The 26,846-nt window shown below is 39.8% G+C and overlaps 1 protein-coding gene across 1 annotated transcript in view; it reads right to left on the reverse strand.

Moving 5' to 3' along the window:
* Positions 1 to 26,846, reverse strand: part of B3GALNT2 (beta-1,3-N-acetylgalactosaminyltransferase 2) — a 59,648-nt gene that overhangs the window by 29,040 nt on the left and 3,762 nt on the right. Inside the window, exons 2-4 of the mRNA XM_046027874.1 lie at positions 17,982 to 18,129; positions 10,410 to 10,510; positions 7,016 to 7,209 (exon numbers count right to left, since the gene is read on the reverse strand). Of these exons, the coding sequence (XP_045883830.1) occupies positions 7,016 to 7,209; positions 10,410 to 10,510; positions 17,982 to 18,129 (443 nt within the window). The remainder of the gene's footprint in view (positions 1 to 7,015; positions 7,210 to 10,409; positions 10,511 to 17,981; positions 18,130 to 26,846) is intronic.

Consider the following 26,846-nt stretch of genomic DNA (forward strand, 5'->3'; position numbering starts at 1 on the left):
TGAAAGCTGGGCCTCTCATTCCTCTTTGCGAACACAAAGGAAAAGTTCCTGTGGGAAACCCTAAGGGCCTCTCCAGTGAACATGTGAAGCGGAACAGCCTTCTTGCTGATACAGAGTCTTAGTCATTTGGACAGAAGGCCAAACCAGCCACACTGTCGCCTTAAGTCAAAGCTTAATCCAGAGAAAGGCTCTGATTTCAATTCGATGAAGGCTGAGGGAGGCGAGGAAGCTACAGAAGAGCTGGAAGCCGGCAGAGGGGGGTGCAGAGTCATAAGGACAGAAAACATCTCCATAACCTCAAAGTGCCCGTGAGGCCGCAGGTGCTGACGGAGAAGCCGCAGCAAGTTCTCCAGGAGACGGAGTGGAGATCATTCAGGAGGGTGGCTATACTGACCGACAGATTACCAGTGTAGACAAAGCAGCCTTCTGCCAGAAGGAGACAGTACCTGCGGCTTTCCTACTAGAGAGAAGTCAACGCCTGGCTTCGAAGCCTCAAAGGACAGGCTGACTCTCGCTGGGGCTAATGCGGTTGGTGACTTGAGGGTGCGCACTCATCTGCCGTTCTGCAAACCCTAGGGCCCCTAAGAATTATGCCAAATCCACTCTGCCTGTGCCCTATGAATGCGACTACAAACCCTCAGTGACAGCGCATCCGTTTACGCGTGGTTTCTGGATATTTTAAACCCACTGCTGAGCCCACTGTCAGAAAGAAAAGATTCCTTTCAAAACATGACTGCTCAGTGACAATGCACCTGGTCACCCAGGAGCCCTGACAGAGACGTACGAGATGAGTGTTGCTTCCACGCCCGCTAACACCGCATCCATTCCGCAGCCCATGGATCAAGGAGTCATTTTGACCTTCGAGTCTCATTATTTAAGGAATACATTTTGTAAGACTGCCCCAGGCTCCTCGGATGGATCTGGGCAAAGTAAACCAAAAGTGCTCTGAAAGGATTCACCACCGTAGGTGCCGTTGACAACATTCATGAGTCCCGGGAAGAGGCACGATGCCGACATGAACAGACCCTGGAAGGAGGTGACTCCAACCCTCACGGAGAACTCTGACACGCTCAAGTCACTGCAGATGTGGTGGAAACAGCAAGAAAACTAGAATTAGAAGGCTGAGGATATGGCCGAATGGCTACGATCTCATGATGAAACTTTCAGGGAAAAGGAGCGGCTTCTTATCGGTGAGCAACCAAAGTGGTTTCCTGGGATGGAAGCGACTCTGGGTGAAGAAGCCGTGAAACCGCTGGAATGACAAAGGACTCAGGATGCGGCATGAACGTAGCTGATACAGCAGCTGCAGGGTTTGAGAAGTGGACCCCAATTCTGAAGGAAGTTCTACTTCGGAGAGAACGCTATCGAACAGCATCACGTGCTACAGAGAAATCATTTGTGAAAGGAAGAGTCAGCCAGTGAGGCAAACTTCACTGCTGTCTTATTTTTAAGAAATGGCCCTGGCCACCCAGCCTTCAGCAGCTGCTACCATGGTCAGTCGGCACCCACTGACATTGACGTAAACCCTCCACCAGCAAAAAAAAACCACGACTTGCTAAAGGTCAGATGATGATTAGCATTTTTTAGCAATAAAGTATTTTTATTTTTTAAAAAGATTTTATTTATTTACTTGAGGGAGAGAGACAGAGATAGCGAGAGAGAGCACAAGCAGGGAGGAGAGAGAGAAGCAGGCTCCCTCCTCAGATGAGTAGGGAGGAGAGAGAGAAGCAGGCTCCCTCCTCAGATGCGGGTTCGATCCCAGGACCCTGGGATCGTGATCTGAGCCGAAGGCAGATGCTTAACGACTGAGCCACCCAGTGCCCCAATAAAGTATTATTATTTTCAGATTTTATTATTTATTTATTTATTTGAAAGAGTGAGAAAGAGAGAGATAATGCAGAGGAGGGTCAGAGTTTGGAAAAGCAGACTCCCTGCTGAGCAGGGAGCCCAATGTGGGACTAGATCCTGGGACTTTAGGATCATGACCTGAACCAAAGGCAGTCGCTTAACCAACTGAGCCACCCAGGGCCCCCCAATAAAGTATTTTTTAAATTAAGGTATGTGCCTTGTTTTTTTTGACATTTGAATTAATATTAATACTATGGCACGTGTAGTAGACGATAGTAAAGTGTGAACACAACTTACAGGGGCACCAAGCAAAAAGTTCGTTTGACTTGCTTTCCTGTGACATTTGCTTTCCCATGGTGGTCTGGAAGCGAACCCACAGTATCTCGGAGGCATGCCTGTACTGTTTTCTTTGAGTCCTTCCCAGTTTGTTTTAGGCAAGAACATTTCCTACTTCTCTCATGCATATTCTTATAGGCCACCTTATTACAGGAGAAACTTCTGATAAGCTATGAAGGTCACACAGAAGTTTAGGATTGGGGGGTTTTAGGGGATTATGCATATTTCTTTCATTAACACCAGTTCTTGGCCATATAGCGGTAATACCTTTTGTATTTTGAGTACCTGCAAACCCATTAGCATCCACCTTAGAATAGGCCTTCCCTTAAGGACAAAGATTAACTTCTTGGCTAACAATATGGCAACTAAAAGATAAATCAACATTATCAAAATACTGTGTGGGCCAAGCCTCATCACTGATAATTCAAACATTACGAATGTTTAAAAAAAAAAAAAAAGACTACATATACTAAGACAATTAAATGGATCAAAAGTAGGGATGCTTGATTGGCTCAGCAGGTTAAGCATTTGCCTTTGGCTCCGGTCATGATCCCAGGGTCCTGGGATTGAGCCCCACATAGGGCTCTCTGCTCAGCGGGGAGCCTGCTTCCTTCTCTCCCTCTGCCTGCTGCTCTTTGCTTGTGTGCTCTCTAACCCTCTCAAAAATAGTCTCTGTTAGCCAATTTAACTGCCTGCTAAAACAAAACAAAACAAAAATCAATACTCTTCAAGGAATATAATAGATCCAGAGATCCTGCAATGAATTATTGACAATATCTAGGATACAATCCAAAGTTACTTGATATAAGACAAACCAATCCATACCCAAGAGAAAAGATAATAATCTATAAAGACAGACCACAACATGATTCAAATATTAAACTAAACAGACAGGATTTAAAAGTCATTATACCTAAGGTCAAACCTGTAAGGAAAGTATGTTCAAAATGAATGAGCTCAGGAAATTGTAGAGAAATAAAACTACAAAAGAGAATTAAAGGGACATGCAAGAACTATGAAGTACAACACCTAAAATACATTCATCGGTGAGGTCGAACAGATGTGAGATGCAGAAGAGTCTGTAAACATGAACACAGACGGAAGGAATTATCGAATCTGAAAAACAGAAAGAATTTTTTAAAAATGGACACAGGCTCATGGTCTGTGGAACAATGGCAAAAGGTCTAACATGCATGTAATTGGAATCCCAGGAAGAGTGGAGAAAATGGGGCTGAGGAAAATTTTTTGAAGAAATAATAGCTGAAAGTTTCCCAAATTTGGTAAAAACAGATTTACAGATAGAAGAAAGTTGCCAAACCCTGAGCAGCATAGACAAAAAGAATAAACCACACCCAAGGTACAACACAACCAAACTGCTTAAAACCAAATACAAAGGGGCGCCTGGGTGGCTCAGTGGGTTAATCCTCTGCCTTCGGCTCAGGTCATGATCCCAGGGTCCTCAAATCGAGCCCCGCACTGGGCTCCCTGCTCAGTGGGAAGCCTGCTTCTCCCTCTCCCACTCCCCCTGCTTGTGTTCCCTCTCTCCCTGTGTATTTCGCTGTCAAGTGAATAAATAAAATCTTTAGAACAAACAAACAAACAAATATAAGAAGAAAATCTTGGGGCGCCTGGGTGACTCAGCAGGTTAAGGCCTCTGCCTTCGGCTCGGGTCATGATCCTGGGGTCCTGGGATCGAGCCCTGCATCAGGCTCTCTGCTCCGCAGAGAGCCTGCTTCCTCCTCTCTCTCTGCCTGGCTTTCTGCCTAGTTGCGATTTCTCTCTGTCAAATAAATAAAATATTAAAAAACATATATAAAAAGAAAATCTTAAAGGCAGCCAGGACAAACAGACGAAAAAACCACTTACATATACCATACATACGAACAACAATATGAAGGATAGTTGGCTTCTCACCAGAAACAATGAAGGTCAGAAAATATTAATATGACATCTTTAAAATACTGAAAAGAAAAGAAGTCAACCCAGACTTTCTCCCATCCAAGTACTAACCAGGCCCGACCCTGCTTAGCTTTCGAGATCAGAGAAGATCAGGCGCATTCAGGGTGGTATGGCCGTAGACCAACCCAGACTTTCTATATCCAGAAAATATTCCAGAAGAAAACGGGGGGAGGGGAGGGAGGGAGACAGAATAAAGACAAAAGAAAAACATTTTCAGAAAAATGAAAACTAATCAAATTCATAATAGTAAACTTGCACATTCAGAAAACCTGAATATTCAGGAAGGGATGAAGGGCACCAGAAATTTAATATGTGGGCAAACATAAAAGATGATCCTCAAAATTACTTTAATATATACTTAGCTGTTTATTTATTTATTTATTTATTTTTAAAAGATTTATTTATTTGACAGAGAGAGATCACAAGTAGGCAGAGAGGCAGGCAGAGAGAGGGGGCAGCAGGCTCCCTGCGGAGCAGAGAGCCCGATGCGGGACTCGATCCCAGAACCCTGAGATCATGACCCGAGCCGAAGGCAGAGGCTTAACCCACTGAGCCACCCAGGCGGCCCATATTTAGCTGTTTAAAGCACAAGTTATAACACTGTACTCTTCTTCTATTTTACATGAAAGGGTACAACATTAATTTGAAGAAAAATGACAATACAGGATATACACTGTAATCTTTCTGTCAAGTACACATAAAAAAGAGGAGTGCAAAGAGCTGTAGCTGAAAGGACAACAGAGAAACTGAAATGGAATTCTAAAAAATACTCAAACCCAAAGAAGGCAGGAAAGAGGAACAGGGAAACAGAAAAACATAGAACAAAGAGCAAAATCAAAAACACTTTGATAACTGCATTAAATGTAAATGGATAAGCACTCCATTTAAAAGGTAGAAGAGATTCTCAGACTAGATCAAAAGGAAGACCCAACTACTCGCTGTCCTCAGGAAACACAGTATCTATCTATCTATCTATCTATCTATCTATCTATCTAAAAGAGGGGTGGCTGCGTCGCTCAGTCCATTAAGCATCAGCTTTCAGCTCAGACCATGATCCTGAGGTCCCAGGATTGAGCCCCACATCAGGCTTCCTGCTCAGGCTTCCTTCTCTCTCTCCTTCCGCCTGGGGCTCCTGCTGCTTATGCTCTCTCTCTGGCAAATAAATAAATAAAATCTTAAAAAAAAAAAAAAGAACAATACATCATGACCAAGAGGAAGAGGAGGTTGATTTAACATTTCAGAATCAACAAATGTTAATTCATCCCACTAACAGAATAAAGGAGAAGAACCCTGGAAACATTTTATATGCCCAGCAACAGGAGAATGGATAAACATGTTGCTGGAATACAGCTTAGCAATTAAAAAGAGGAAACCTGGCTGGCAGAGTCAGCAGAGTATGCCCTCTTGATCTCAGGGTTGTGAGTTCAAGCCCCACCTTTGGTATAAAGCTTACTTAAAAAAAAAAAAAAAGTAAAAGAAAAGGGAAAAATCATAAATACAAGAACATGCATGAGTTACAAAAACATGTTGAGTGAAAGAAGGCTCATAGAGGGGAGTACTTAATGATTCTATTTATGTATGAAATATCATAACAGACAAAACCAGTTTACGGTAACAGAGCAAAAAAAAAAAAAAAAAAAGGAAGAGTGGACACCTCTCAAAAGTGGGACAGGGTGATAGGAGTTTGGGTTACACAGCTTTAAGCAGCTTAAACTAACCAAGGGGGTGCTGGCTGGCTCAGTCAGAAAAACGTGTGACTCTTGATGTCGGGACCATGAGTTTGAGCCCCACAGTGGGTGTAGAGATTACTTAAATAAATAAAACCATTAAAAAAAAATAACTGACCTAATGTACATTTCACTGTGCATAAAATTTTAAAAAACCACAAATATTGAAGCCTAGTTAATGAAAAAAAAAATTTAGTTAATGATATGCATGCTGAAGTGTTTAGGGACAAAGTGTCCTGAGGCCTGAAACTGACTCTGAAATACAGTCAGAAAAAATAAGAAGATAGATCGTTGAACAACTTTATATATCATAAAGCAAATACAGCAAACTGGTGTTTTTTTTTTTTTTTTAAGATTTTATTTATTTGAAAGAGAGAGAGCATGAGCAGGGTGAGGAGCAGAGAGAAAGGCAGACTCCCAGCTGAGCAGGGACCCCGATGTGGAGCTGGATCCTGGGACTCCAGGATCATGACCTGGGCTGAAGGCAGATGCTTAACTGACTTGAGTCACCCAGGTGCCCCGAAATACAGCAAAATGTTAACTACTGTAGAAAATAGGTGGCTACATGGGCATTCACTGTATAATTCCTCCAAGATTTCTACAAATGGATCTTTTCAAATACAATTCCTTCCTAATATACTCCTTTAGATGTACTCCATGAACAAATCAGATACCCTACATACCAGGAAGAGAGTAACCCCAGTTGTTTTAAACTTTGAGTCCCTCAACATCTTTATTACAAAAGACATTTGTTGCTGTTAGCCTTGTATTATAGAGACAGACTTTCAAGGTTGGAACGAAGAGACACTAATATTTGCTTATACCTTAGAGTCCCAAAGTTTCCACATTCATTATCAACTTTCGTAATTCCTTAGGCTTTAGGGGATTTTAGGTTGGGAATTTCTGATCTGCCCCAACCTCTTCTTTTCTAGATATAACACATTATTTTTCACTGGTATTCTGTTCCCAAACCAGCATATCACTATATTATGCTATAATGTATCCAATCAGTAAGGGAAGAAAAGTGGAAATCTTCCAATTAGATGTAATTATATAGTCTCCCAATCTACTATATGCCATGAGGAAAAAGCTGGTGTTTTTTAAAAAGAAAAATGGGGAAAACCTCGTACAAAACAATGCATTACCTCTTGTTCTGCCTGATAAAGCTTGACCGTGATGTTCCTCTGGAAACCCACATCATTGGCATCATAAAACACCCCAAGACTGGTAATAACGATGGGGTAGAGAACTCGGAAGCTCACGCTGACAACTCGGTCCTCAGAAATTCCTGATGAAGTGTCTTCAGAAAGACTGAATGCCTCAATTTCCTGGTTCAAAACTAAGGAAATCATAAGAAAATGAGTATTACATAACCAAACAAATATAATCTTACAATTCCTTCACAAATGGCAGTTTAAATTAAGGAAATTCTTCAGAAATATGGTTGCTTCTAGTAAAAAAATAAGTTAATTTTGAAATTTAAGAATGAAATTTTTAGCTACATCTAGGTAAAATATTTAATTATCAGAACTACTTTAGTAAGTTTTTGTATGTACACGTGTGCATATATATGTCTAAATGCCATAGAGGAATAATCTACTAGGAAAGGTTCAATAAATAGGGATATTAAAACAGTACCTAAAGCAGTCAAAAATAATGAGAAAATCTTGCTCTGCAAATTCCAAAAACCCTACTTGTTGGGCAATTTAAAATACTTGTGATGTCACAGGACAAAAGTCCTTGAAATCACTTCCAATAACACTGAAAAATTCTACATAATACTGATAAATACCAATAAATACTATATAATACCGATAAAAGAGAAGCACATCAGAGTAGCATTTCTGACCACATACTGTGTGCCATGCCCCATCGCATTTACAACTTCACAACTACACTGAGTGGTCGTGGCATTATCTGATCTCACATGTAATGATACTGAGGCCTGGAGATGTTAAGTAACTTGCCTGAGGTCACGGAAAGTGGCAGAGGCAGGAATCAACCCCGGGTTTATGAACTTCAAAATCAATGCTCTTTCCACTCCCCACAGCTGCCTAAATCGAAGCCAAAAACAGTCCTTTGCAAATAATGTTTTCAATTACCATAAATGAATCAGGACTGATTACACGAAGTAGCTCACATGGCTGAGAATATCAGTGCTACTTTGTGAAGTAATATAGAAACCTGTTCTAAAAGATTTTATCAAAGTTCTTTGTATCTTTCAGAGCTGTGGTTTTCCAATTTTCCTGATCACATAACCACATCAGTTAAACACATTTGTACACACACTCATACACCTATTTACAAAATAGACACATATATTATTGTTACCAATATATTCAGTCTTTATAAAGATAACATTGTCTTCTTTTCAGATAAACAGAAATTCAGTTTTCTTCCCACACCCAGCAGATCATCTGGATCCCTACATTTGAATTCCTAGGATATTATTTTACACTTAGTAATGCTCAATGAAATGTGCCTGATTGGAATTGATGACCCCCACCCACTTACATACAAGGGGGAAGAAGGTGGATACACATTTTGTCATGGGTTGGCCAAGCACTGGCAACAGAGTCTAGACTCCAAAGAAACTAGATGACAGCAAAAGTTTTCTTTTTAATACACTTAGTAAATATAAAAGACTCAAAGTATATGCATATAGGTATACATATACATATGCATATAGGTATGCATACTATAACATAACTACGTATCTATTAAAAACAAATGTACCTTGAACTTCAAGCTACCTAGACACAGGAAGTCTTGCTGCTTTAGTAATGTTATTAATCAAAACTTCTAGATATTCAGAGGAGCATGATCATTAATTAACACTCATGATGACCTTAAGGTACTGAAATAAAATGAAAATGACATCTGAGTCATCAAAAAGTAAAATAAGGTTTAATATAAATTTAGTTACACCTATTAAAATTTTTTAAATCTAGGTATTGCACTTATGAAAATTTTCATTAATAGCTTCATTCCTTTACTATTAATGGATAATAACACTTAACATAATAAAAGTCTGGTTAATTCAAGGTGAGGTTTTTAATTTTTTTTATTTTTTATTTATTTTTATTTTTTATTTTATTTTATTTATTTTTAATTTTTTTTTAATTTTTTAATTTTTTTTAAAAGATTTTATTTATCTGTTTGATAGACAGAGACCACAAGTAGTCAGAGAGGCAGGCAGAGAGAGAGAGAGGAGGAAGCAGGTCCCTGCTGAGCAGAGAGCCCGAGCCAATCCCAGGACCCTGAGACCATGACCTGAGCTGAAGGCAGAGGCTTTAACCCACTGAGCCACCAGGCGCCCCAAGGTGAGGTTTTTAAAAATTTGATTTGGTTTTGGATTTCAAATGTAATTTGTTCTAGGCTACTCTTACATCACCAGTAATGCAACATTTTATAAGGTTCATGGTCCCTTTGGGACTCCAGTACAAGCTAATGGACCGCCTCACAGAAACACAATTACACATGACATTTTACTTACAATGTTAACTAAAAGAGCATAAGTAAGAAACCTCAGCTTTATACAATACAGATAATTTATTTAAAAAGCTGACTGAAACTCAACTTCATAAAAGGCAGGTTCTTTAAAATAACATTAAGTCCCAGGAACGAGTCTAAGTTTTCGTAAGTATCAACTTATTTCATCCTGTCAATGCCTATGAGGTAAGTACTTTTATTCCCAGTTTATAGATGGTGAAACTGAGGCACAAATGGGGTAAATAGCTGACCAAAGGTCACACAGCTCAAAAAAGGCAGAGCCTAGACGTAAATCCATGGAACCTGACTTGAAATCCCAGGCTTTCAACGACAACACTATCATTGCCTGTAAGAGTAAAGTGTACATAATTATAAGACCTGACAAATCTTAAAATTCCAGGGGTCATAACTGGCACACTTAAGACTTTGAAAAGTTTACTTTTCCTTAGAACCATAGCTGAACATAAAAGGAAATGCTGGTAAAGAAAGACATCTGCTTACACAGTTAGCAACATCCTAAAACTGGTTCCCTGGTAATAGAGGAACCAGATTAGGACCATCTTTCTTCATCATCAAAACTCCCACAAATCTTTAACTGTAAGGAATATAAAATATTACTCAGATTTAAAATTTTTACTATTTGTTTCTTTTGTAGGAGGTTATAGGCAATAATCCTAAAGGGAAAGTTGACTCATAATATTTGTACCAAGGTTACTTTAAATTGACAAGATGGTGAAATCAGCAGGTGTCTCAAAGTTCAAAGTTCAGTTTTTTAGGATTATCTATGCACAAGGAAATCTCCAGAGGCATCTGAATCATACCAAGAAACAACCTATCCTGGATCCTGAAATTAAATATATCTAAAAAGACTCTTCACAGAGAGCTAGAGTGATCACTCAATCTGTCAAAAAGGATGAAAGCTACATTTTGATGAAAGCTCCATCTTAGTCTGCTAAAAGCGGACCACCCGACTAGCCAGCTTAGCAACTTTTCCTCGACATCAAACTTGTACACGGAGGCACAGAGCTGCGGAAGAAGATGACTCACCCGGATTCGTGATGTTGAGCAGTCTGCAGGAATAAGGATCTTCCCTGTCTTCCACAGGCACGTCGCAGCCGTGAGCACCTATTATGAACTTCACAAGCACACTGAAAGATGTATTGGCATTACCATCAGATACTGATCGGTACTCTGCGCATGCCCATTTCCTCATGCCCATTTCAAAGCTTTTAAGACCCAAATATTTATTCTAACTTTATTTTTCTAGTCTAGCAAAACAGGAACAAGCAAAATGAAAGTTGCCAACCACCACGTGACATGTGGGTAAGTCCTCTACTGTAGTACTACGTCAAAGCGAGTATGAATATGTTTGGCCGGGCTAGCAGCAAATGCTCATGCCAATTACACGGTCCGACCTAAAAACATATCTGTATCTGCAATCTTAGTTACTTTCCTCTATTGTAGAAGGTATTCCTTTTGCTCCAGACCAGATTAGTCTTCCTATTCAAGAAGAGATCCTCTCCTGTCCTACACCTTGCCTGTAACCTGTGGCTCCTTCCCTACACGTTACAAATACGAAATACAAATACAAAGTCTTGATACTCATTTCTATTTACCGACCATCCTTTCTTGTCTCCACCTTTTTCAGTGAAGTCCTACGAAGGAATGAACTAAAATTGCAGGCTCTAGTTTTTCATCTCCCACTCATTTTATAAAACAGAAATTTTAGCTTCAATACCCACCACTTAGACTGAGATGTTTACCACCAATGTAACCACTGATTTGCTGCTAAATCCAGACAACTTTTCAGCCCTTCGGTCTGTGGTTCAAGAGTGCTGGTCTCCTTACAAGGCTCTTTCCCCCCCACTATGTGGCCGGCTCAGTCACTTGCACTGGCTCTTCTTCGCCAAGTCTGCCTATTATGGTAGATATTAAAGCAGGACTTTGCCTCTGGGTCTCTTCTCACTCTTTCTGCCTGCTGTCCCTGGACAATATTTATTCTCAAGACTTCAACTATCTTGGGAAAGATTCCCAAATTAGCATCTCTAGTTTGGACCCATCTCCTAAAAGATCCATATGTATCCATTGAACATTTTTTCCCAGGTGGCCCACAGATGACAGTAGTGTGCTGGAACCTGCTCCTACTGGCTTATGAGAGCCACCTGCCAAATCTTCAGGAATTCTGTGGGCCAGTTATTAAGAACAGCCTTTATTAAATTATGTAAACTTACAATGAAACACATTGCTTTAAAAACAAAGAAAATACTCAATCATTTCTTAATTATTTCAGTACTACCTATGTTCTTGAGGTAATATTTACCTATTATGTCTGGGCGGTGGAAATAAAATGGTATGCTAGTACACATCTTCCCCAAGTCTGTGTTCAGAGATGTTGTGTTAGTTGGTTGAAGTTGGTCATGGTGGGAATATTTATACCACGGACACTAGCAAACACTACAAATAAGGGTTTCACTGACTTTAAGGGATGGAGAAAAAAAATAAATAAATTGTTGGAGGAAAAGGTAACGAAGATTAAACTTAAAAAAGTAAGACGTGTCCTCATAGATCAGTGGAACAGAATAGACAGCCCAGAGATAAACCCACAATTAATCAATGACAATGGAGGCAAGGATGTCCAATGGGAAAAAGACAGTCTCTTCAACAAAGGGTTTGGGGAAACTGGACACCTACCTGCAAAAGAATGAAACGGGACCACTTCTTACACCACAAACAAAAATAAACTCAAAATGGATTAAAGACCTAACTGTGAGATGTAAATCCATAAAACTCCTAGAAGAGAACATAGGCAGCAATTTCTCTGATGACAGCTGTTAGAAACATTTTTCTAGCTATGTTTCCTCAGGCAAGAGAAACAAAAGCAAAATTAAACTACTGGGACTACATCAAAATAAAAGCCTCTGCACAGTGACAGAAACAATAAAACTAAAAAGCAACCTATGGAATGGGAGAAGATACTTGTAAATAACAAATCTGATAAGGAGGTAATATCCAAAATGTATAAAGAACTTACACAACTCAACATCAAAAAACCAAACAACCCAATTAAAAAATGGGCAGAAGACATGAATAGACAGTTTTCTAAAGAAGACATACAGATGACCAACAGACAGATGAGACCATGTTCAACATGATTCATTCTCACGGAAATGCAAATCAAAACCACAATGAGATACCACCTCCCAGGTGTTAGAATGGCTAATACCAAAAAGACAAGAAATAACAAGCATTGGTAAGGTTGTGGAGAAAAGGGAACCCTTGTGCACTGCTGGTGCGAGAGCAAACTGCTGTAGCCACTGTGGAAAACAGTAATGGAGGGCCCCCCAAAATTAAAAATAGGGCACCTGGGTGGCTCAGTGGCTTAAAGCCTCTGTTTTTGGCTCAGGTCATGATCCCAGGGTCCTGGGATCGAGCCCCGCATCCGGCTCTCTGCTCAGCAGGAGACCTGCTTCCTCCTCTCTCTCTGCCTACTTGTGATCTTTCTGTCAAATAAATACATAAAACCTTTAAAATAAAAAAATAGAACTACCATATGATCCAGTAATTCCAGTATTGGGTATTTACCCAAAGAAAATGAAAACACTAATTCGAAAAGATATATGCACCCTGTATTTATTGCAACATTAATTATAGTAGCCAAGATATGGAAGCAACCAAGTGTTCATCGACGGATGAATGGATAAAGATGTGGTATATACATATGCAATGGAATATGACTCAGTCATAAAAAAATGAACTCTTGGCATTTGCAGCAACACAGACAGATCTAGATAGAGTATTACACTAAGTGAAATAATTCGGAGAAAGACAAATACCACATTTCACTTATATGTGGAATTTAAGAAACAAATGAATGAAAAAAAACAGATAAACCAAAAGATCAGTCTCTTCATAATTTTTAAATTTTATTTTATTTTAAAAAGATTTTATTTATTTGTCAGAGCGCGAAAGAGAGAGCGAGTGCATGCACAAGCAGGGAGAGCAGCAGGCAGAGGGAGAACCAGGCTCCCTGCTGGGCAGGAAGCCTGATGCGGGACTCGACTTCAGAACCCTGGGATCATGACCTAAGCTGAAGGTAGATGCTTAACTGACTGAGCCACGCAAGTGTCCCCCAAAAAACAAGCTCTTAAGTACAGAGAACAAACTGTTGGTGGCTAGAGGGGAGGTGGGTGGAGGGGGTGGGAGGAATAGGTGAAGTAGATTAAGAGTCTATCTTGATAAGCACTGCATAATGCAGAGAATTGTTGAATTACTATATTGTACACCTGAAACTAATGTAACGCTATACTAATAATACTTGAATTAAAAATAAAAAGCAAAAACTGATGTGTCTGTAGCCACCCCATTGTGAATAGCACAAAAAACTGAGGAACCATTCTTCCACTATTCAAAACCTATTACCTGATTCAAAAAAGAAGTCACTGACTTTACTCTATCTTAAAGGAAATATTTATGTCCAAACTGCACTCCTGTCAGGAGCAACATGTAATTGGTTAGATACAAAGGTCTAGAACACTGGGAGCATCCGTGGGAATCAGCTCGTTACATGGAATTTATAATAGAGTATCGCATATGCTATTATCTGTCAGTTACGCACCATACATCATTTCTATCAGTAAAACTTAGAACACATACATACATACGCACACGTACACATAATTGTTACGCTTCCGAGAACCAGCTGGTACACTTTCACCAGCACACACTACTGCCTTCAGGTACCAGACTCAACATACTCACCGCAGAACTTCTCTCCCATGAAACCTGCTCTTCCCCTCTAGTGTTTTTGCCTTGATTGATGATTTCATTATTCTCCAAGTTAGAAAGCTAGCAACCATCCTCGACTCCTTTTCCTCCTCTCCCTCTTGCGGTTTATTTACCTCATTTTCTTCTAAGGTCACACTTCAGTTCAGCTCCTCAGCTGCCTAGCCGGGTCTCGGCAGTCCATGCCACGGTCCCCACAGCTATTCTGCTGGGCCTGGTCACAGCCTGCCCCTGGGCTCGATGCTCTTCCTCTACCTCATAATCCCTGTCTCTCGGCCCCCCTTTCCTTCCCAAGCGCCTCATCTCACTTGCCCACACGGTCCCCTGAACTCCCCTTCCCAACCCAGGGTTCCAGTTACATGGAACTGTTTGGAGATTCCCAAACACTCCAGGCTGTTTTCTATCTATCTCTACTATAGCACATATAACATTTTATTACACTGTTACATCTATTTCCTTCTATTAAACTTCAAGCTCCCATAAAGACTCCGACTCTATGGCAACTACATGCAGTAAACTACGTGTATGCAGAAGATACTTAATAGTTACTTGTGAAATTGACAATTTATTAATTTTATTACAAAGGCTTTTCATTAAATAATGTCGTGGAAGTGTATGTAGAATCTGGCTCCCTCAGTGAAATGCAAGATTTGAAAGTAAGCCACAGCTACAGAAATGCAAACATTTTCGTTTACTAATGGCCAATTAAGGCAGAATACCCATTCATAAACAACTAGCATTTAGAATAAAAGTATAAACAGAAATGAATAAGTTCGTTGACTAAGTTACTGCGGATATTTACCAAATTAGTTTTTTTTAAAGCCACCTTAAATACTCTTACTAGATTCACAAAATCACTCTGCCCCAAGTTGTTTTTGGCTAGTATCTATTTTTATATAAGTATCCCATCATTTTTATAGAACAAATCACCAAGCTTACTAAATTTAAAGCAGTGATGCTATGATGGCAAATAAATGACTCGTGACTATCTGAATGTTAATTTTCCCCACTACATTTAGTCTGAGTCATTCCCTCAAGAGTTGTTAAGTGTCTTACTCTGTGCCAAGTTAGGTTCCAAGTATTAGGAATACATCAGTGAAATAAGCTACATTCCCCGGGTGCCTGGGTGGTTGAGTTGGTTGAACATCCAACTCTTGGTTTTGGCTCAGGTCAGGATCTCAGGTCATGGACTGAGCCCAATGTCGGGCTCCACACCCAGTGCGTGGAGCCTGCTGAAGATCCTTTCTCCCTGTCTCCCTCTCCCTCAACCCCTTCCCCTGCTCACTTGTGTTCTTTCTCTCTCTCTGAAAATAAAATCTTAAAAAAAATGTTAAAGTCCCTACACTCACGAAACTACATTCTCGTGGGGAAAGACAAATGATTTAAGACATAAAGCTAAATACAATAAACATGCTAGTTGGTAATAAGTATTATAAAGAAAAATGAAGTCAAGTAAGGGAGGATGGGGAGGGAAAAGGGGTTAGGTGCTATTTAATAAAGGGCTGCCTCCTGCTAAGGTGACATCTAAACAGAGAGCTGAAAAATGTGAGACTGTGAACCATGAGGACTGTCCAGTGGAAGAGTGATAAAGACAGGGGAGACAGTAAGTGCAAAGGCCCCAAGGCAGAAGCACGCTTAGTGTATGATGGAAGCACAGTAATGTTTGCCAGTGTAGGGAAAGTAGATGTAGATAAAATCAAAGACCACAGAGCACTTGGTATTTCACTCTGAGCAAAAGAGAAGCCAGTGGAGGGATATGAACGGAAAACAGATGTAATTTGATGAATTTTAAAAGAAGCACTCTGGCTGCTGTACAGAAAATAAAATATAGGGGAACAAAGGTAGAGGCAGGAAATCCAGATAGAGGAGGCTGCAAGAATCCAGGTGAGAGGTAATGTGGCCTAATGGGGAGAGGGTGGTGGTTCTGATGGTAGCGGCAGAGGTGGCGAGGGGCTGGACTCTGGGTGATATAGAGAGGTAGCACCAAGAAAACATGCCGATGGGTTGGATGTTGCATGTGAGAGAAAAAAGAAATCAAGATAACAATATAGTACAAATTTTTAAAATTTCCTATTTTCCGGGTGCCTCAACATCCTCACAAAGAGGCTATGAGCATCCTCCCCAGGTGCCCTGATACACTGGAGCGATAAAGCTGGTCCCTGCCATGAGATCCCCCTCTGGCCCTCCCTCACTCACCTAGTGACTTCAAACACAACAGTGAAATCCCCTCCCTCCTCTGCTTGTATACGGCCCTGTGACCCCGTAAAGGCATGTACCCATGGGGCCCCACTGTGTACTCCCCACCTGCTTGGTTGAGCCTGCTCCCTGGACGCTGCTCCTGTGTGGCTGCCCCCTGTGGGGCGCACTGGGCCTCCTTCTCTAGGACTTGGGAGTGGACTAGATCTAATTTCATAGGCCTCTCCCAGTGTACCTTCTGTGGCCATGCTGGACGGATCCTTAAAGACCCGTAAGGGGGACTCACTCCCTCACTTATTACATAGTCACGGGGGTTTTCTGAGCAACAGGCAGCGAGGGGTCATTATTCTCTAGGACAGAAAAGGCTATGTAGGAAGTGCAGGTTTTGGACGAGGTTCTGACAGCAGTGAGGAGTCCAAGAACCTTTCATTTGCTGTTTTATTGGTACTATTATCATTGAGATCATGAACCAAGGAAATCTGTCTTGAAAAGGAATGAAAGCCGCTATGAATAAGATAGGAAATCTATAAATGTTCATGACTGATGACAAGAAAATACCACAACTGTGTAGCTACTCAGTCCCAAATGTGCCAGTGTAATGCAATCCTGAGAGGGCCACGGAGAACCGCTCATCATCTGAGTGTCTTCGCAGAACTAAGAGTTCAGTCTCCCATGCTTCTGTTCCACCAACCCCTCACGATGTCATCTTCAGAGGCTGGTCTCATTGCTAAGGTCTTGGGCTCCTAACCAATAACTGAGGTGTGCTACCAAAGCTCAGCCCTGGAAGGGCAGGCAGGAAAAAGAGCTATACACTGCAGAGCACACAATTTAAAAAAACACTACAGAACAGGAAAAATTCAGTGTGTCTCTGTGGAGTTGGTAAAAAGCATATTTAGACACAAACATGTCTAACCAGAGACCTATTCTGGAATAGAACTTTTTTTTAAATTTTTATTTTATTTATTTGACAGAGAGAGAGAGAGAGATCACAAGTAGGCAGAGAGGCAGGTGGGGGGGGGGGCGGGGGTGGGTGGGTGGGTGGGGAAGCCAACACCCTGCTGAGCAGAGAGCCCGATGTGGGGCTCGATCCCAGGACCCTGAGATCATGACCTGAGCCGAAGGCAGAGGCTTAACCCACTGAGCCACTCGGGCGCCCCTGGAATAGAACCTTTTAAGAATTACTATTCTAGGGGCACCTGGGTGGTTAAGTGTCCAACTCTCGATTTCAGCTCGGGTCATGACCTCAGGGTTGTGACATCCAGCCCTGCACTGGGCTCTGTGCTGGGCATGGAAACTGCTTAAGGTTCTTTCTGATTCTTTCTCCCTCTCCCTCTGCCTCTCTCCCTGCTCACTTGTGCTCTCTTAGAAAAAAAAAAAAAAAGGAATTACTATTCTAAATCAAAGCAAAAACAAAACAAACTAGGTATCTATAAATGCTAGTATGTTAACCAATGAACATATTCTCCCCTATCTTTCCGTTAAGAACTTTGTGACTCTATGTGAAGGGAAAGCAAAATAAAATAGCCATTTCTCCCAGGAAGAGCGGCCACATGTCTCAATTAACATTTCTGACTGTCTCAAGAGAGGTTTTCCAGAACATTTACTCAGTTAATCAGGCAAGTGCCAACTCAGAAAACCTACCGTTGACTTAGTGATGGATGTTGTATTAAATGCTTCAGCCAGGTGCTTCTTATCACATTTCGAAGTTCATGGTTATTGCGAGCAGACAACACACCAACTACCACATCATAGTGACTAGACTTCCACTGAGGAAATGAGGCCAATTGATCTAGAAATAAGCAACAATAAATTAGAAACGTCGTATCTCAATTACTGTTCATATGTGACATAAAAATGTTTATTATAAAATAATGTATGTTCATGTGTATAGAAAATACAAAGAAATAGAAAAAAAATATTTAAAAAATCAGACGTACCATCCAGATAACCACGACTTTTTGGCATATAGTCTTTTTGTCTTCCCTACGTATGTATATATTTATGCTTCCATAAATATGTAAAGACTTCAAAACCAATAAGATGTTTACGGTGAGAATGAGTTTGGAAAGGCAGCGTGACATAAACCACGCAATAGTAGGCAGTATGAGTCCGTCAGGCCGCGAGCAGAATCCTGGTTCTTTTTATGTCCTGTAACAGTTATTTAACTTCTTTTTTTAATTAAAGGTTTGAAAAAAAAGTAAGTAATCTCAGTCCGCCTCATGGGGTTTGAACTCCCCACCCTGAGATCAAGAGTCTCACGTTCTACTGACTGCGCCAGCCAGTCACCCCGAAAATTCACTTACCTTCTTAAGCCTCAGTTTCCTAGACTACAAATGGGTATAGTAACACTTCTCATAGAGTTGTTGTAAGAATTAAATGAGATGATATATATAAAGGTCCCGGTTTGGTACCAAAACAGTAGGCACTCACTGGCAACCAACTGCAACGATAACCACCACACAAATCCGTGCTTTCAAAGGTGAAGCCTACGTTAACATTATAGGGCGCCTGGGTGGCTCCGTTGCTTGAGGAGCCAACTCTTGATTTTAGCTCAGGTCATGATCTCAGGGTCCTGAGATCAAGCCCCATGTTGGGCTCTGTGCTGGGCATGGGCCTGCCTGAGATTCTCTCTCTCCTTCTCCCTCTGTAGCCCCCCACTCTGGCTCTTGCTCTCTTTCTCTCAAAAAAAAAAAAAAAAAAAAAGTAAGTTTGGGAAAAAAAGCTGAACGACTACTATGCTGAATAGTACCAGAACCCTGATTAACACCAATAAATTCCACAGCCAGCAAACCTTGTATCACTTAATATTCTAAGGAATGAAAGAGGGAGGCAATACTTCCAGGGAAGCAACAACAAAATCAAGTGACAAGTCATGCGAATGGCTCATTTTTTACTGCCGTAAGGTCTAATGGGCAGGATTACATTTAAGAAAAAAAACTGTCCTTAGTAGACAGAAGGGGAAGATATTTTGTTTTTTATCACCAGTTTCAAAGCTGGAGAGCTACAAGCTTATACATAGCTCTGATGAGGGGCCATTTCACCTTTCTCCAATGACGGGAACTGATCCAAAATGTTTCCAAAATTAAATAATCGAAGGCCAGAGAGCTTGCCTACGTTAAGTGCAATCCTTTTATATGCCAGAGGATCCAAGCATTCAGTCAAAAGACAACAAAAACATGATGGTATTTTTTCAAAGGACCAATTAAAATAATAAGAAAATCTGGGAGACAGACACTTCTAATAGGATACCTGAAGAATATTACATTGTAACACGTCTAGGAATATAGGGATTTTTGTGTAGATACCTTATTTTCCACAAAAGACACATTTCTAAAAACAAAAGAAACCCCCCAAAACAAACAAACCAAAAAACCAATCTAAATGAAGTAGAGATACTTGTTATATTAGCTTACCATGAATCCTGTACTAAAATGAATTCTTTAAAGGCAGAAATTTATCTTTTTTTTTTTAAGATTTATGTATTTGAGAGAGAGAAAGAGAGAGAACAAGTGGGAGGGGCAGGGAGAGGGAGAGAGAGAGAGAATCCCAAGCAGACTCCCGGCTGAGTGGGGGCTTGATCCCAGGGCTGTGAGATCCTGACCTGAGCTGAAACCAAGAGCTGGTCACCTAACCAACTGTGCCACCCAGGTACCCCAGGCAGGAACTTATCTTTAATGTAAATCCAAATTTTCCTTGACTAACCTTGCTTATAAGAGACCATATTCATTGCACACCTATAAAGTACTATGCATAGAGTATCAGTTGAATGCTTTGCATGTAGAGTATCATTTAATGCTCACAACACCGAGAGGTAGGTGGGGTCAGGCTCCTTATGAAACAAACAAGGCCAGAGGCACAGAGAATTCAGTAAATTTCTAAGGCAAACAGTTAGTAAACGGTGAGGCTAAGATTTAATCCCCAGCAACTGACCTCCATTCTTCATCACCTTCTATTAGCAACACAGCTCGATGTAGCTCCTCTGAGACTAAATTCTGATCTTTTATTCCTAACACCAGTCTAGGTGGCAAAGCAGTGATAAGCAGATCACTGGAAATGCTGGTTAGCACGTTACTTTTTTTTAATTTCATAGAAATTAAACATTTATATGAATGAAATAAACACTTCAGGAACATTTTTTCTCAAGTACACAGAACTATACAATGAAAGCTGTACCTACTGCTGGAACTAACTCTAAATGAGTCTGAATTTGGAGGATAAGTTAAGTGCTTATGTAAAATTGGCAATGATATTGCATCTCACCCCCTACTCTTTCACAAAGAGATAAAAGAGTACTTTTAACAACAGGAATGAGGCAAATGTAGTAACCAGACATATCTGACACTGATTCCAAAGCCAACGTGCTGCGTGATACCCATAATAAGCTATTTAAATCCCTGTGTCTCAGCTTCCTAAAAAAAAAAAAAAACCCAAAACAAAAAAACAAACAAACAAAACCCCGATACCAAAACGTCTTCGGATAGTCTATTTCATCCATTACAAAATGTCTTCTGGAACGATTAAAAACTGTAGAAGAGCAAAGAGACATTTAATCTAAATGCCTCATTTACCTGACATCAGCAGAAAACAAGGCTGATGCACAAAAGCAAAATCATAAAATAACTAAAACAATCCGTTAAATGCCAAATTACCACTGCTTCATTTTTGGTAGATAATCAAAATAAACCTTTGAGAAATGGATTACATGAAACATAATTTAGCTTGTTCTTGATTGACAAAGTCTTCATGAACAATGTCTCAAATCAGACCCTTTCTCGTCATTAATTCTACCCCCTGCTTCAAGTCAGACTCTTATCTTTCACTGGACCATGGCAGGGGTGTCCTAATGATGAGCCCTGAGAGATCTGTGGAAGGGCTGAACATTGTATTGTACACCTGAAACTAACACAACACTGCATATTAACTACACTAGAATTAAAATTTTAAAAGACAACTGGGAAATTCTGAACACTAAATATTGGAAAGAATCATTAATTTTTCTAATTATGATGACGGTTTTGTAGTTATGGTTTTTTAAAGTCTACTGATAGAGACACTATACTAAGATATTTATGAAAATAATAACTTCTCTGTGATTTGCCTCTAAATAATCCAGTGGGAAGAAGTGGATAGGAGTGTTTATGAAAAACGTGAGTTGAAGGTGTATGGTGCGTACATAATATTTGTTCTAATCTTCTATTTTTGGTATGTTTAAAAATATTCATAATAAAAACTTAAAACATGAAAAAAAATTCCAAGGCTATCCTAATGGTTTATTGCTGGCTTCTTCATCTCACTGTCAAACAAGATTTTTCTGAAACTTAATAAATAAATAATAAAGATACAGATGACCATGTGGCATGTGAAAATCCCACAGCTTACGGCTGCAAACTACTTTTTGATCTCATTCCACTGCCAATCCTCTCCTTTGCTTCTACTCCATGTCTAAGCTGCTTCTGTGGAAGTGCTTTAGTTTACACGCATTTCTCCTTGCAGAAGAGAAGGGCATGGCAGATTTTGGCCTCTGAAAAAACTTCTCCTTCCAGATATACTGAAAAATAGGACCCTAAAGAGTCAACCAAAAGAACTCCTGGAAGTAATAAACAAACTCAGTAAAGCTGCAGGACACAAAATCTATCTACAAAAATCAGAGGCACTTCTATACACTAATAATGAACCATCAAAAAAAATTTAGAAACCAATCCTATTAACAACTGAAACAGAAAGGACAAAACACCTAGGAATAAATTTAATCAACAAGGTGAGAGAGCTGTACACTGGAAGCTGTAAGACACTGACGAAAGAAACTGGAGAACACACAAATAAATGAAATGATATTCTATGCTCGTGGGTTAGAGTATTTTTTAAATGTCCATACTACCCAAAGCAATCTACAGATTCAATGCAATGCCTATCAAAATTCTAGTGGCATTTTTCACAGGAATACAGCAAACAACCCTAACATTTGTATGAAACCACAAAAGACCTTAAATAGCCATTGCAATCTCAGGAAAGAACAAACAGGAGGGCATCGCGCAGCATTAGCTCTTCTATCCTCATCTAAGAGAGATGATTACAACAATAGAGGCCTACCTCAGGAAACAAGAAGAATCTCAAATAATCTAACCTTATACCTAAAGAAGCTAGAGGAAGAACAAAACCCAAAGTCAATAGAAAGAAGGAAATAGCAAAGATGAGAGCAGAAACAAATGATATAGAGACTAAGAAAACAATAGAACGCATCAATGAAACCAGGAGCTGATTCTTTGAAAATATCAACAAAATTGATAAATCTTAGCCAGACTCATCAAAAAACAGAGAGAGGAGAGAGCGAGAGCGAGAGCGAGAGAGAGAGAGAGAGAGAGGAAGGGAAGGAGGGGACTCAAATAAATACACCAGAAATGAAGGATAAGAAATAACAACCAACATCACAGAAATACAAAGATTGTAAGAAATCATTTGCCAACAAACAGGACAACCTAGACGAAATGGGTAATTTCGCAGTAACATAAACTTTCGAAACTGAATTAGGAAGAAAAAGAAAATTTGCAGACTGGTTACCAGCAATGAAACTGAATCTGTAATCAAAAAACCAACTAAAGTCCAGGCCCAGATGGCTTCATAGGTAATTCTCCCAGACATTCAAAGAAGAGTTATTATCTATTCTTCCCAAACTATTCCAAAAAATAACAGAGGAAAGAAATCTTCCAAATTTATTCCACAAGGCCAGCAGCAGCCTGATACCAAAACCAGATAAAGACACCACAAGAAAGAACTACAAGCCAACAACTCTGATGAATATAGGTTTAAAGATTCTCAACAAAGTATCAGCCAACCGAAAATACAACAAAACATTAAAAAAATCATTAACCACGATAGGGTGGGATTTACTCCAGAGATGCAAGAGTGGTTCAGAATTTGCAAATCAACCAACAAGACTGAAAAGAGACATGCACCTCTATGTTTACTGCAGCATTATCTACAGCAGCTAAGATACAGAAGTAGCGCAAGTGTCCACTGATAGATGAATGGATAAAGAACACAGGGTATATGCACAATGGAGTATCACTTGACCATAAAAAAGAATGAAATCGCATCATTTCCAAAAACATGGATGAACCAAGAGAGTATTATGCTATGTGAAATAACCCAGTCAGAGAACGACAAATACCATATGATTCCACTCATACACAGACTTTAAGAAACAAAACAAATGATAAAACTAAACAAAAAAGCAGACCCTTAAATACACAGAACAAACTGGTGGTTGCCAGCAGAGAGGTAGGTGGGGTCATATGTGAAAAAAATGAAATAAACAAACACATTAAGCAAAACACTGGAGGCATGATGCTCACTGGTTTCAAACTATATTATAAGGATATAGTGATCAAAACAGCATGGTTTGGCATAAAAACTGACATATATGTCAATGGGATAGAATAGAGCCCAGAAATAAACCCAAAATTATATGGTCAATTAATCTATGACAAAGGAGACAAGAATATACAATGGGAAAAGGACAGTCTCTTCAATAGAGGGTGCTGGGAAAACTAGACAGCCATATGTAAAAGAATGAAACTGACCACCACCTTATACTATTCACAAAAATCAACTCAAAATGGATCAAAGACTTGAACATCAGACTTGACATCATAAAACTCTTAGAATAAAATATAGGCAGTAAGCTCCTTGACACTAGTTTTGGTGATGATTTTTTGGATTTGACACCAGAAGCAAATGCAACAAAAGCAAAAATAAATGAGCAGCACTACATCAAACTAAAAAGCTTCTTCTGCACAGCAAAGAAAATCATCGACAAAATGAAATTGCAAATCATGTATCTGATAAGGGATTAATACTGAAAACATATTAAAAAATAAAAACTCCTACAACTCAATAGTAAAAAAACAAGCAATCCAATTAAAAAACAGGCAGCGGATCTGAACAGACACATTTCCTAAGACAACATACATATGGCCAACAGGCATATGAAAAGGTGGTCAACATCACTCATCATCAGGGAAATGCAAATCAAAACCACAAGGTGAGATCACCTTACACCCGTCAGGATGGCTAGTATCAAAAAGATACAAGTGTTGGTAAGAAAGTGTAGGAAAAGGAAGGCTTGCGCCCTTTTGGTGGGACAATAAATCACCGTAGTCCCTGTAATAAACACTATGGAGGTTCCTCAAAAAATTTAAACTAGAACTATCATATGATCCGGCAGTTCCACTTCTGGATATTTACTCAAAGGAAATGAAAACACTGGAGAAGATACCTGCACGCCTGTTCACTGTGGCGCTATTTACAATAGCCAAGACATGGAAACCACCGAAGTGTTCACTGAGAGATGCGCAGATAAAGAAAACGTGTTATAGACAAATATAAGGGAATATTATTTACCATAAAAAAGAAGGAAATCTTGCCACGTCTGACAACATGGATAGATCTTGAGGGTGTTATGCTACGTGACCCCAGCCAGACAGAGAAAGACAAATATGGTACAGTTTCACTCTTACGTACAATCTAAACAAAACAAAACACTAAATTCATAGAAAACAGACTGACGGTTGCCAGAGGGAAAGGGTGGCATGTGGGCAGAATGGTGAAGGGGGTCAGAAGTACAGACTTCCAGTTAAAATAAAGAAGTCATGGGGATGTCATGTACAACTCGGGTGCTATAGTGAATAATGCTGTAAGGTTACATGAGATCTGAAAGCTGCTAAGACAGATCTCAAAAGTTCTCATCACAAGAAAAAATTAGGGGCGCCTGGGTGGCTCAGTGGGTTAAGCCCCTGCCTTCGGCTCAGGTCATGATCCCAGGGTCCTGGGATCGAGCCCCGCATCGGGCTCTCTGCTCAGCAGGGAGCCTGCTTCCTCTTCTCTCTAGGCCTGCTTCTCTGCTTACTTGTGATCTCTGCCTGTCAAATAAATAAATAAAATCTTTACAAAAAAAAAAAAAAATTATAACTAAGCTGTAGTAGGTCAATTATATCTCAGTTTAAAAAAACAGGTATTCTACCACGTACCAGCAATGTAAGTCAGTCCAACAGACTTGGGAGTACTGCATTACAAGGTATGAAACCCTCAGCAGGTGTTCAATAAACATTTGTGCAAGAATGCCCACATTCCTACCGACCAGCCTTTGCCTGCACACTTTCACACCCTACGCTACTTGCTAGTACAGGGGACCTACTTTGATTCTGGTGTCTGGAGACAGGAAAAATAGAAATGAACAGCTAAGAAGTAAACAGGCTATAAAAAGGCACAAAGAGGGGCGCCTGGGTGGCTCAGTGGGTTAAAGCCTCTGCCTTCGGCTTGGGTCGTGATCCCAGGGTCCTGAGATTGAGCCCTGCATCGGGCTCTCTGCTCAGCAGGTAGCCTGCTTCCTCCTCTCTCTCTGCCTGCCTCTCTGCCTACTTGTGATCTCTGTCTGTCAAATAAATAAATACAATCTTTAAAAAAAAAAAAGACACAAAGATAATTCACAGATAAAATGCAAATAGCCAACCAACCTATGAAAAAACATTCCATTTCACTAGGAATCAAGTTTGAATTAGAGCAGTAAGGTACCAGGCTCCTGCTATGTTCAAAATGACAAATACCTTCTTAAATAATACCCCAACCATTGGTATTGTAAAGAAATGTTATTTAGAATTTTTTCAAGGAAATGGTTCCTCTATGTTGCAGCTGGAATGGAATTTGGTAGTGTTCTGTGGGACAATCTGCCAATACACATCAAATATCTCAGATAATTTTTTTTTTTTTTTTTTTAGTAGGCTTCATGCCCAGAGTGGAGCCCAATATGGTGCTCCAAGACCAACTGAGATCAAGAGTCGGACACTTAACCTACTGAGCCACCCAGGCTTTCCAGAGCTATATAAGTTCTATCCAGCATTCCACATCTAAGAACTTATTCTAAATAAATAATCAGTGATGTACTAAAAGATCTCTACTCATCATAGTGTCATTTATTAATAGTGAACAACTGCAAAATCCAGAAATGCAAAAATAAGGGATTAGTTAAGGTGTATCTATATGCACCCATTAAAATTATGTTGTAGAATTATGTTATATTGTTATTTACCATATTAAGATCAGGAGGCTATAAGAACTATGTACATACTGTGTGGTTCCATTTATATAAAGTATCAACAGGCAAATCTCTGCCATTTAAGAACAGGACAGTGGTTACCACTCCTGGCCATAATGGAAGGGAGCATAAAGGGAGCTTCTGACGTGTTGGATTAGTCGGGTGTATCAAAAATATATCAACCTATACATTTACAGGCCCTTTTCTGAAGGTATATTATACATCAATACAATTTTTTAAAAAAATACTAAGTAATTTTCCAATACTAAGTAATTCCAACATGCATTTTAAGTATGTGCATTCAAAACTATCATAAAGATCATTTTCCCTGTTCTTAAAAATAATTTCAAATTTTTTTACAAAGAACTTGTTTTACTTTTCTAAGAAAAAAGTTTATATCATAAGGTCATCATAAA

This window comes from Meles meles, chromosome 13 (genome assembly GCF_922984935.1).
Source record: "Meles meles chromosome 13, mMelMel3.1 paternal haplotype, whole genome shotgun sequence".
NCBI lineage: Eukaryota > Metazoa > Chordata > Mammalia > Carnivora > Mustelidae > Meles > Meles meles.